This window comes from Sphaeramia orbicularis, chromosome 22 (assembly GCF_902148855.1).
Source record: "Sphaeramia orbicularis chromosome 22, fSphaOr1.1, whole genome shotgun sequence".
Classification (NCBI taxonomy): Eukaryota; Metazoa; Chordata; class Actinopteri; order Kurtiformes; family Apogonidae; genus Sphaeramia; species Sphaeramia orbicularis.
This window is the reverse complement of record NC_043978.1, coordinates 8,351,642-8,364,765: the sequence shown is the minus strand read 5'-3', so window position 1 is coordinate 8,364,765 and position 13,124 is coordinate 8,351,642. Positions and strand designations below refer to the sequence as shown.

Sequence of the window (13,124 nt, the reverse complement as noted above, 5' to 3'; positions counted from 1 at the left end):
ACACCTCCTGGTGGAGGTAATCAGACAGAATCACCTAAAGAGTAACTTTTCAGTGAGATATATGAACTGATTTTTAGACAATAGATCTGGAAAATCTTAATTCAAGAAATCTTACCAGATAATTTTGCTTGAATTAAGCAAAAGTCTGCCAATGGAACGAGTGAAAATTCTCTTGGTAAGATTTCTTGAATTAAGATTCTCCAGATCTATCGTCTATAAATCAGTTCTTCTATCTCACTGAAAAAGTTCCTTTAGGTGATTCTGTCTGATTTTAAGTGTGATGAGACAGTTTGAGTAGAAATGAGACAAATACACGTGGTCAGATGTAGATTTTTTCCAGTCTAAAACTTCATTTGTTGTTTGACTCCAGGTCGAACCCCATCTGTTCTCATGGGTGAACACGTTAAACCCCCATCGGTCACGTGGCGCAGACCTCCAGGTCCAGCGACGAGGCCAGACTCCTCCTCCTCATTATTTCAGCTGCCGGGTCATGAAGTCAGCATAACAGAGTCAACACAGCGACACTGAGCTGGATTAACACTGACAATGTGAGTGTGTGAGGTCTCGGACACGAAGGAATGAAAACAGAAGCACATGGGCTTCGACTGAACAGTCACAGTCTGTTCCAGTCGATGGAATTCTACCCAGAAACAGGACTGACGCGGCGCTGACGCCTTTGTTTTGTTGGTATTTTGTTGCTTTCATTGTTTGCAGAACTGGAGAATACATTAACCCTCCGGTATCGAGTCCATAGAGGCCCTTCCCAACACCGACAGTGTGTAATCTGTGCAGTACGGTACTAATGTCAACATGTTTTTCATAAAGTTTGTTTTGAACTTTTTTACATTTTTTGTTTTTCATCAACTTGAGCCATAAACAAAAATGGGAAATACTCAATAACTGTCATATTTGTAACCCTTTAAATTCCATGCTTGTAATGTAAACACATTTTTGTATTTTTTGAACAGTAAAAGCTTTTTTTTTTTCCAATATTCTGCACAAAAATTGGATTACTTATTTTTTATTTCTTCATCCTGGCATATGTCAATGATTAACACTAACATTAATTAATGCATTATTATTATTTTTTGTGCGAGGGTCAAATGTTAAATGCTAAAATGTGTGGGTGTGTATTTTTTACTCACTTGGTAGAAGGGTGTTAGTGCAGAAATTTAACACTGTTTATAATGTGCTGATTTTAGTGGATGGGTCAGAATTTTCAAAATCATGCAAAAATAACAACTTTTGAATTCTAATCTAAAACAAATTGTGAAAAATAATATGACCTTTTATAACATGAAGTGCAAAGTGTGCATAATATGCTCACCTGGATACCAGAAGGTTAAATGCAGACGTCCTGGAGCTCGAACAGTGTTTTACATTAAAGAAATATTTACTGATAAAAAAAAAATACACTGAAAGTAGACAAGAATATTTGAATAAACTGACATGAGCTTGTTCTGATGTGAATAAAGTCAATGCAGCGAGTTCAGATCATGTTCAGGTTTAATATCAGTGAAGAAACAGACGACGAGGAGAGTTTAGTCATTTACAGGTCAGAGGTCAGAGGTCAGGGGTCAGAGTTTATAGAAAACAGAGGAAGGGTCACAGGTGGGTCCGCGTGGTCACTTCTGTCCGAGCTGAGCGAGCTGTGGAGAGAGGTCAGAGGTCAGAGGCAGTGAGTGGGACGGCCCCTTCCAGGAGGGCTGGGAAGCAGATGGGCGTGGCCTCACCTGTTTGATGAACTGGGCGGCGTTGAAGAGTTCACTGCAGCCGTAGATCACCTTCTTACCCTGTTTGGACTGAAAAACACACAGAGACCAGGAGTCACTGAGGAAAGACTGAAAACACTGAGGGTTTAACTCCAGTGTTTACGTCACGACTTAATATCATTTATGACATTTATTTATTATATCGTTAGGCTCAGAGCATAATGGCCTAACTCACACAAATGGACAAAAGTATGTGGACACATTGAATTCAGGTGTTTCTTTTCTAACAGGGGTCTGGGATCTAAAACATTAAGGACTAATGTCAGAATATAGTTTTATATTATGGGATAAATATCATATTGATTATTAATATTGATGTTTCTATGTCAGACCATCATGAACAGGTTCATCTTACAGCTGTAGACATGATGTGTCCCAATATTTATGTCCATATACTGTAGTTTAGAAACATCAATATTTCCTTAAAGTTTAATGGTAGATTTTTCTTCCTTAATGAGATGTGATGAAAGTAGATGGTAGAAGAAAATTATTATTTACAGTCAGAGCTTGAAAAACATTGTAGAAATTTAGAGGAAGAACATTTAAAATCTGTCATGGATAAAAAAAAAAAAATCAATATTGAAAGAAATTAAGTCCAAATCATCTCTGAGGCATTTTAGAAACGAGATAATAATTTAAGCCAAACTAACCAATGCAATGATATTTATCCCATAATATAAAACTATATTCTGACATTAATTATTGTTTTGTATCCCAGACCCCTGTGAGAAAAGAAAACACCTGAATTCAACGTGTCCACATACTTTTGTCCATTGTGTATGAGTTTGGTAATTATACTATGAGGCTAACGATATGAATATTTGTTTTGAATTAAAACTGGCCTGATCTCTTGGATGTTGTTGAGCACATTAAAGTGGAATGTTTTTCTAGAGGATGTGAAACAGTTGGAAGTTTTAACCTGTTAGTAAACATGACGCTGCCTGTTTTACATTTATGGGTTGTTCCTCCTGATCATATGTGCATCGCTGTACGTCCACTCCTTTTATGTTCCATCACATTTCTAAATACGTGCTTATTTTGGACCATGTTATGCACTTGACCAGTTGAACAGTGAAGCTAATGCACAGTAGCGGATGTTTCCTGAAGTGATGAAGCTCTGACGGTCAGCTGATGAACCTGGGCGGGTCCTCCAGAAGCATCTCCACATTGAGGTTATTATCGTTAACGAAAACTAACGAAATGACGAAAACTAGAATTGTAATAACAGTTTTGTTATCTGAAATAAATAAAAACTATAATTAAAAGAAAAAAAAACATAACTAACTGAAAGTGTATTGTGTGTTTACAAAACTAACTAAAACGGGTTAAAATTATGGATAAAATTCCCTTCGTTTTTGTCTTTGTCAGTGTCAGATTGATACGAAATTGATTTATTTCCCTCAAGCAATTTTATCTGATGGCACCATACGATATTTAACAGTCCGTCACTTGTGGTTTCCAGTTGTCTTCTGGTCCCCACTCTACCTGGAAACATGGAGACTAAAGTTGGGACCATGGTTCTAATAGTTCTGGATTTTTTATTATTGTTTAGTTTTATTTAGTTTTGACTTTTTTTTCTCTAATTCTTTTTCTCTAGTTTTAATTAGTTTTTAGAGCAGGTTTGATAGTTTTTAATAGTTTTTGGGGTTTTTTTCTAAATGTTTAGTTTTAGTTTAGTTTTAGTATTAATTTCAGTTTTGTCGTATCTTTTCTCTTCTTCTCTGTCATATTCAAATAAATCCCAGACAGGACTCTGCTGCTTTCTCCCAACTTTAGTCTCCATGTTTCCAGGTAGAGTGGGGACCAGAAGACGACTGGAAACCACAAGTGAACACAAGTGACGGACCGTTAAATATCATATGGTGCCAACAGCTAAAATGGCTAGAGTGAAATAAATCAATTTCATATCAATCCGACATTGACAAGGACGAAAACGAAGGGAATTTTATCCATAATTTTTATACGTTTTAGTTAGTTTTGTAAACACACAATACAGTTTCAGTTAGTTATGTTTTTTCTTTTAATTACAGTTTTTATTATTTTCAGTTAACGAAACTGTTTTTACAATTCTAGTTTTCGTCATTTCGTTAGTTTTCGTTAACGATAATAACCTTGGTTGGGAGAAAGCAGCAGAGTCCTGTCTGGGATTTATTTGAATACGACGGCAAAGAAGAGAAAAGATACAACAAAACTAAAACTAAACTAAAAACTAAGCATTTAGAAAAAAAATGAAAATAAAAATTAGCAAACCTGCTCTAAAAACGAATTAAAACCAACTGAATTAGAGAAAAAAAAAGTCAAACCTAAATAAAACTAAACTACAATGAAAAATCCAGAACTATTAGAACCTTGCTGAGCACACTCATGGTTTGAAGGTCAACTATCAGAACCCAGTGTGAACCTGTTCATCAGTTCAGTCTGTGAGCGGAACACCTGAACTGACTGGAAACACTCTGGGTTTTACTGGGAGACACTGAGGTAGGCGCTCCTTCAGAAAAAAACCTGCTTCACCATTGTCATGGAAACGCCTCAGGGATACGGTACCTTGGCGTAGTCCACCAGGTTCTGGTACTCAATGTAGTTTCCTCCTCCCACCACGAAAACGATGGCCTGAAACACAACGAGTCTGAGTGAGGAACCGACATTCACATCCATGTTCTACGTCTACTGGAAAGGCACTGGTTCGACCTTTGACCTCAGCTGGTCTGGAATATTTACTGTAACACACATGTCCAACGTCCGCCAGACACTCTGGTTTGATGTGCACTTTTTATTCATTTATTCTGTTTACTTTCAGTTCAGTCATGAATAATCAAAGTTTTAGTTGTTTGAGTTCTAGATTCAGAGTGGAAACACTTATTCATGTATATTTATTATGTTGAAAATATTTGTCTGTACAAATTGTACAAATTGCCGATCTAATTGTGTTTTAACCAGAATCAGAACCACAATCCTTCATTAATCCCAGAAGAAATTATTGTTTTACAGTCGCTCCATGCAAGTATAAGAAAGTAGCAGGGAAAGAAATGATCAATACAACAAATATATATTATATATAGCTCTAAATATTAGAGCTGCAACTGATTAATCGATTAGGTGCTTGAAGCAAATGCAAAAAACTCACGATTCGATTATCCATTCGACTGACTGAAGGGAAATATTCTATTGCAGTTTTCCCTGAATTGAACCTTCTTTGTGTGTCACAATAAGTATCCGTGTGAAACACAACAGTGGAACCAATGTTTAACAGCAGAGAAATGAAGGAAACAGAAGCTTTGATTCAGGAGAATTGTGGTTGAATGATTTTTTTGGATCACTGTGACTCGATTAATCGGTTGCAGCTCTACTAAATATATATATATATATATATATATATATATATATATATATATATATATATAGTCTACTCTCGTTATACCGCCAACTTCCGTTCACGGCCAAATTGGCGGTATAGCGAAAATGGCGTTACAACGGGTTGCGTCCATAATGTGCATGTCTTTACTATATGATGTCTATGCTGCCTCCGTTAACCCGTTCTAATTGCGTTTCTAAATAAATCTTGAATCTGTTATGTTGTAAGGCAGGGATCGGCAACCTTTAACACTCAAAGAGCCATTTCGACCCGGTTTCCACGCCGGTTTCCGCGGCGCGCCTCGGAGGTGCCGCAGCGCGGCACTGGTGGTATAACGGTCGGGAAATCAATGGTATAAGTGTTGTTTGTGCATGGAACTGGGCTGGTGGATGGCGATAGGCGGAAATGGCGGTAGCTAATGGAATAATGCATTGGGGATTTTTGTGCAATGGTTTTGGTCAGCGGTGAGCGAAAATGGCGGTATAACGGCGGGCGGTTTAACGAGAGCAGACTGTATATATATATATATATATATATATATATATATATATATATATAAAAACACTATTAAATAATAATAATAATAAATATAGAGCTTTATAAAATGTATATATAGTTTGGTAGTATTGATCATTTCTTTGCTGCTCCTTTTTCTTATACATACATACACAGAACAACTGTACACAATAATTTCCCCTTGGATTAATAAAGTGTTCTGGTTCTGATTCTGGTGAGGCTCATGTTGTGATATATCATGATATTGACTGAAAGACTGAAGTTAATGATGATGATGATGACCTGATGACACAGACACAGCAGGAACACTGTTCTGTCTTTTATCTGGAGGTGGAACCTGCCTTTAACGTCTCAACAGTTCCGTCATCAGTGTCTTTGGGTCAAAGACTGAAACACAGATGATCCCGGGTTCATTTCTACAGGTTCTACAGGACCTGGATGGATGGGGGTAATGGATCCGGTTTGATCATCCTGGTTTTAATCATATTCAGGTGAATCTGGTTCTTCCTCCTCCTGTTTCCTGCTTCATTAAACGTGTGAAAAGGTCAATATGCGGACGCTTTTCCATCTGAACAGTGAAGTAAAGTTCATTCTTTTAATAACGTCCCTCCAGATGTGAGTGTCATTATTGTTTTGTAACCCAGACCCCTGTTGGAAAAGAAACACCTGAATTCAAAGTGTCCACATACTTTTGTCCATTTGTGTATGAGTTAGGTTATTATGCTATGAGGCTAACGACATGTTTAGATGTAAACAGTGGGCGTGTCCCTGTTCCCTGTTGTGTATTTCCTCTTGCTCAGCTTTACTCTTTAGTCAGATTTATGTTTTCTTACACGGCCCCTAAACCCAGATGGGATCATAGGATTCATTCTAGCACAGGGGTCTCAAACATGTGGCCTGGGGGCCAAATGTGGCCCACCAAACGTTCCAATCCGGCCCCTGGGATGAATTTGCAAAGTGTAAAAATTCCACAGTCCAGGCTGTGGAACTCATTTTAGTTCAGGTTCCACATACAGACCAATATGATCTACAGTCAAATAATACCAGCAGAAGAACCCACAAGAAATAATAACTCCAGATTTTCTTCTCGGTTTCATGTGAAAAAAATAATATTACATTGTTTGTAAATAATGACAACTTCAAATGTTTGTCTTTGTTTTAGTGCAAAAATAACATTAAATTATGAAATTATTTACATTTACAAACTATCCTGTAACAATAAAATGTGAATAACCGGAACAAATATGAACAACCTGAAATGTCTAAAGAAAATTCAGCACAATTTGAACTCTTTTCTTCCTGTTCCTCAGTGTTTAGTGTCTTTGTAGATCTGATCCATAATGCACAAGTAGAAATGATAAGTTGAGGCAGAATACTGTTAAAATTGCACTGATTTTTCTGAAGAAATTTCAGTTTTTTCAGGTTATCCACATTTTTTTTTGTTTGGTTAGGTCATAAAAGGAAGTTTTCATAATGGGGTTTTATTGCACTAAAACAAAGACAAAAATTTGGAGTTGTCATTATTTATAGGTTATTTTGCTATTATTTGACTGGTCCGGTCCACTGCAGATCAAATCGGGCTGAATGTGGAACCTGAAAGAACATGAGTTTGAGAGCCCTGGTCTGGTGTGTTCTTTGGAGGGGTTTATAAGAGGCGACACTAAATCTAATGAAAACACAGAGACGAAACCTCAGTAATGATGTTGAAGAAAGAACAGCCTGATCAAACCTCTGCATTCACCGTGAATAACAGGTGATTCAGGCACCGTTTTAGATTAAAGACATTAAAGTTTAGTAAATACAAACATATTACAGCACGTTAGAAAGATTAGCTTATCTGTAATTGAGTCTGTGAGTTTATTTTACAGTATAACTGAGCAACGAAATAGAATTAGTGACAGAACCACCTGGATAGTGATGGAAGCTGATGGGACTAGTGCAGGGCTGTCAGACTCATTTTAGTTCAGGGGCCATATTTAGCCCAATTTGAGCTCAAGTGGGCCAGACCAGTAAAATAATGACTTAATAACTTATAATAATGACAAATCCAAGTTTTTCTTTTTCTTTTACAACAAAAAAGAAAAAAAACAAACAATTAAATTATGAAAATATTTACATTTTACAAAAAAGATGTGAATAACCTGAAAAAACTGAAATTTCATTTGAAAAATTAGTACAATTTTAACAATATTATGCCTGGACTTATTATTTATACATGTGCAATACACACAGTGTTCCATAAGCATTTGGTAACAGGCAGAATATTGTTAAAATTTTGGAGTTTGGAACTAAAATTTGAACAATTTCTACAATATTTCATCTGTTATTATTAATACAACTACAGATCACAGTGGATCCATTAATGGATAAAAACATTTAGTAACAGGCAGAGTATTGTTCAAATTGCACATTTCGGGTTGTTCATCTTTGTTTATATTTATGTATTTATTTGTATTTTATTGTGAAAGAATAGTTTTGTAAATGTAAATATTTTCACAGTGTAATGTTTTTTGTTTTTTTTTCACTTAAATTTTTTCCACAATTTTTCACAAAGAAACTTTGTAGTTGTCATTATTTATGGGTTATTGTGTTGTTATTTTTACTGCAGATCACATTGGTCTGTATGTGGAACCTGAACCAAAATGATTTTTCACAACCTTGACTGTTCAGGTTCATTTTTGCACTTTCATCCTGCGGGTCAGAATGGAACCTTTGGCGGACCAGATTTGGCCCCCGGGCCGCATGTTTGAAACCTGTGGACTAGTGTAAGTAGATCAGGTTGGATTTTTGCTTCATACTAATAAAGTAAATGTTGTGAAACTAGAGGTTATTACCTTTAAATGAGGTGTCAGTCATTCATTTAGTCCCTGTCGTTCTTCAGTTCTAAGCTTTGGAACTTAGTAAATTCTACTATATAATGCATGTTTCGGCCCCGCCCCGTGTCTGTCCGTCCCATCGATGTCCGATCGATGTTGCAACACGCGACACAGGAGGGCGTTTGGGTGCAATGCCGCTGTTGCACCACAGCAGGGCGTTTAGCCACGGGTACAATGCCGCTAGTAGGAATAAATTCACAAATTAGACAGAAGGAACAGGTTAAATGTGTCCTGATCAAGTATTTCTGTTGTTATTTTGTTCCGACAGTTGAAGCTGTTTTTACTCTAAATGTGTCCTTTTCTAATCTGAATGTCCTCGGTCAGATTCATGTATCAGAGCCTCAGGTCCAGTTAGTTTGACTCCAACACTGACCAGAACCTACAGGTTAAATCTGTATGTGAACGGGTCAGAACCACCACCACCATCATCATCATCATCAAAGTCCAGTGTCAGATAAAGCGTCTGCTCCGTCTCCTCCAAACACATCACTCATTTGATCTAATCGACTTCCTGACGGATCAGTCGTTCATGGAACTCACCTCCTGGAATGGGTTCTTGTTTCTGGGAATGGAGCTGAAAAAAACAACAACAAAAAAAAAAAAACACAACATGAGACATTCCTGAGCTTCCTGTCATTCAGCAGAGTCTGAGATTAACTGAAAGTTCACCTGCACTTGAACTAAACACACTGATCACAGACGATTATTATTGGTTATAATTGATTATCATTGATTATTATTGATTATTACAAGTTACCATTGGTTATTATTGGTTATTATTAGTAACTAATAATAACCAATAATAACCAATGATAACTGTTAGCATTGGTTATTATTGTTATCATTGGTTACTATTGGTTACTATTAGTTATCATTGGTTATTATTCACTATTATTAGTTATCATTGGTTATTGATTATCACTGGTTATCATTGGTTACTATTGGTTATTATTAGTTATCACTGGTTATTATTCACTATTATTAGTTGTCATTGGTTATTGATTATCATTGGTTATCACTGGTTACTATTGGCTATTATTAGTTATCATTGTTATTGATTATTATTGGTTATCACTGGTTACTGTTGGTTATTATTAGTTATCATTGTTATTATTTGTTATTATTAGTTATCATTGTTATTATTTGTTATTATTAGTTATCATTGGTTATTGATTATCACTGGTAATCATTAGTTATCATTGGTGATTATTGTTATCATTGGTTATTGTTGGTTATCTTTAGTTATTATTGGTTATCATTGATTATTATTGGTTATCATTGGTGATTAATATCATTGGTTATTAGTTATCATTGGTTATCATTGGTGATTATTGTTATCATTGGTTATTATTAGTAATCATTGGTTATTAATGGTTGTCATTGGTTATTATTGGTTATCACTGGTTATTGATCAGGAGGCTCATACCTCTCACTGCTCGCAGCATCTTTGGGTCGAAGTATCGGTAGTCGTCAGTTTCCTGGAACAAACACAAGGATTTAAAGACTTCATAATTATATAAACATAGGGACTTCATTCACACTGTGACCAGCTAACCTGGATTATCTGAACCAGAACCAGAACCACCCATAGCACAAAGAGGTGGAGGAAAAATTATCTGCAGTAGCATCTGGGAGTGGAACAGAAAAGTCGTAAAAGTCTTGAAAAACAGGAATATGCTGAAGTTGGTTTTATATCTTTCGGTTTTGACCCAACAGCAGCATTTCTGCTTCATTTCGACCCAGACCCGTCCATGAACCAATCAGAGTTAAGTTCATATATCAATGACGACAACAGGATGGAGAAACATCCTTCACTTCAGTCGGACCAACCCCGACACGGATGGAAAAGGACTCCGATTGACCTGGACCCAGATGGACTAGGACCCAAATGGACCAGGAACCCGTTGTACCAGGACCCAAATGGATCTGAACCCAAATGGACAAGGATCCAAATGGACCAGGAACCCGTTGGACCAGGACCCAAATGGACTAGGACCCAAATGGACCAGGCACCCGTTGGACCAGGACCCAAATGGACCTGGACCCAAATGGACTAGGAACCCTTTGGACCAGGACCCAAATGGACCTGAACCCAACTGGGCTAGGACCCAAATGGACCAGGAACCCTTTGGACCAGGACCCAAATGGACCGAGACCCTGATGGATCAGGACCCAGATGAACCAGGACCCAAATGGACTGAGACCCTGATGGATCAGGGCCCAAATGGACCGAGACCCTGATGGACCAGGACCCAGATGGCCCGCACAGCTCCTGTTTCATTTATTCTGGCAGATCCATGTGTTTACTTGACTGAAGACGGAGCAGGCCAATCACAGCTGTTTATCTGAGGAGGAGGATCTGATGTGATGCTGACAGACGCCTGTATAAACATCCAAGATGGCCGCCACTGATGTTGGCGCAGCTCCTGAATCTGTTATCGCGTCAGAGTTAAATGAACTGGACAGAATATTTTATCTTAAAAAACAAACAGCTGCACTTAAGGCCTTCGGCAAACACTCGTTCATGGTGGTTCTTTGATTCTTGGCTCTGATTGGCTGTAGATCTGTTCACTTCATCCAGATGCATTCTGGTCCAGAACATCTGATCATCACCACATTGAGAACAGGATAAAAGTGGATACAACCGGTCATATGTAGTCTGTTAACGTTCTCCAATATTATACATTTATGCCTGTTTGTTCTGATTTAACTCGCATGAAAATTATCCCAAAAATAAGATAATGTTAAGCATCTGCTTCAGGACTCGTCCCATCTGGACTCACTACTACTACTACTACTACTACTACTACTACTACTACTACCACCACCAATACTACTACTAATACTACTACTACTACTACCACCACCAATACTACTACTACTACTACTACTAATACTACTACTACTACCACCAATACTACTACTACTACTGCTACTACTACTACTACTACTACTACTACCACCAATACTACTACTACTACTACTACTACCAATACTACTACTACTACTACTACTACCAATACTACTACTACTACTACTACTACTACTACTACTGCCACCTGTATATTCATGATCCCTCCTCTGTTTATTAAATGTCCATTAATTAAAGAAATCAACAAAGTACTAAAATAAAACAGATTTTTCCAATATAAAAACAATAATAAACAGTCTGTAAGAGGCTCCAGTTGAACCCAGCGATATCCCGTTGGTTTTTTCAGACCGTTGTGGTCATATTACCATCGAGTTGGCCATATTGTGGCTTAAAGCCTCTTCTTAGCGCCACCTACTGGACTGGAGAGGTAGTGCAGTTACTTTTACTGATATGAATACATTTTCCTGAACTTTTAAATGGAAACACAAACCACACAGAATAAGAGGAATTCATTGACCAGGTAAATAAATATCTGGAAATGTTGGTGAAAAAGCGGCTGACGTGCATTTGCGCTTTGGTGAAAAACCACAAATCTAATGTGGCCGTTTCCAGGGTTAAAATATGTGTTTTTTTTCTGTATAAAAACTCTTTAATATTCATATTTTCGATCTGATTTGAATGAGTGCTTTTATTTAATCTGTGTCTGGGGTTAAAGGTCAGCACAGTGTCACCATTAACGTCGATAGTTGCAGCTGCAATAACACAACACAGACTCACTGACCAATCAGAATCGAGTACTGGACTATTGACGTGGTGCGTTCAGGTGACCTATTGGGTGGCATGGTGTATTCAGGTGACCTATTGGACAGCATGGTGCGTTCAGGTGACCTATTGGACAATGTGGTACATTCAGATGACCTATTGGATGGCGTGGTGCATTTAGGTGGCCTATTGGACAGCATGGTGCGTTCAGGTGACCTATTGGACAATGTGGTACATTCAGATGACCTATTGGATTGGCGTGGTGCATTTAGGTGGCCTATTGGACAGCATGGTGCATTCAGGTGACCTATTGGACAGCGCGGTGCGTTCAGGTGACCTATTGGATGGCATGGTGCATTCAGGTGACCTATTGGACAGCGTGGTGCGTTCAGGTGACCTGGACGAGGCGCTGGTCTTCACTCAGCGCTCCGACATCACAGAGGAGGGTTTACTGGAAGACGAGGCCGGTTTATGGAAATATTTAACTATTCGCACACAGACACACACACAGACACACACACACACACAGTCAGAGGACCATCTGATAGAAGGAGAATGTGCTCTTCTGTGTCTTTCATCCTCGTCCCAGTCCTGTCTGTCTCTGTCTCTGCATCAACAACAGCAGCTTTGTTAGACTGATGTAACTGCAGACGCTGAGAAACCTGCACACACACAGGGTCTGTGTGTGTCTGTGTGTGTGTGTCTGTGTGTGTGTCTGTGTGAGTCTGTGTGTGTCTATGTGAGTCCGTGTGTGACTGTGTGTGTCCGTGTGAGTCTGTGTGTGTCCGTGTGAGTCTGTGTGTGACTGTGTGAGTGTGTGTGTCTGTGTGTGACTGTGTGTGTCTGTGTGTGTCTGTGTGTGTGTGTGTGTATGTGTGTGTGTGAATGTGTGTGTCTGTGTGTGTCTCATCTCTTCCTCTTGTCTTATTAATACATCTGTCTCTGTGTTTGTGTAAACATGTGTGATGACCCTT

At 38.1% G+C, this 13,124-nt stretch overlaps 1 protein-coding gene across 1 annotated transcript in view; it reads right to left on the bottom strand.

The window, feature by feature from the left end:
* Nucleotides 1–1,488: 1,488 nt before the first annotated feature.
* Nucleotides 1,489–13,124, bottom strand: part of LOC115414145 (sec1 family domain-containing protein 1-like) — a 92,809-nt gene continuing 81,173 nt past the window's right edge. The window contains 3 exon segments of the mRNA XM_030127362.1: nt 1,489–1,649; nt 1,734–1,802; nt 4,317–4,382. Of these exon segments, the coding sequence (XP_029983222.1) occupies nt 1,626–1,649; nt 1,734–1,802; nt 4,317–4,382 (159 nt within the window). The 3' untranslated portion in view covers nt 1,489–1,625.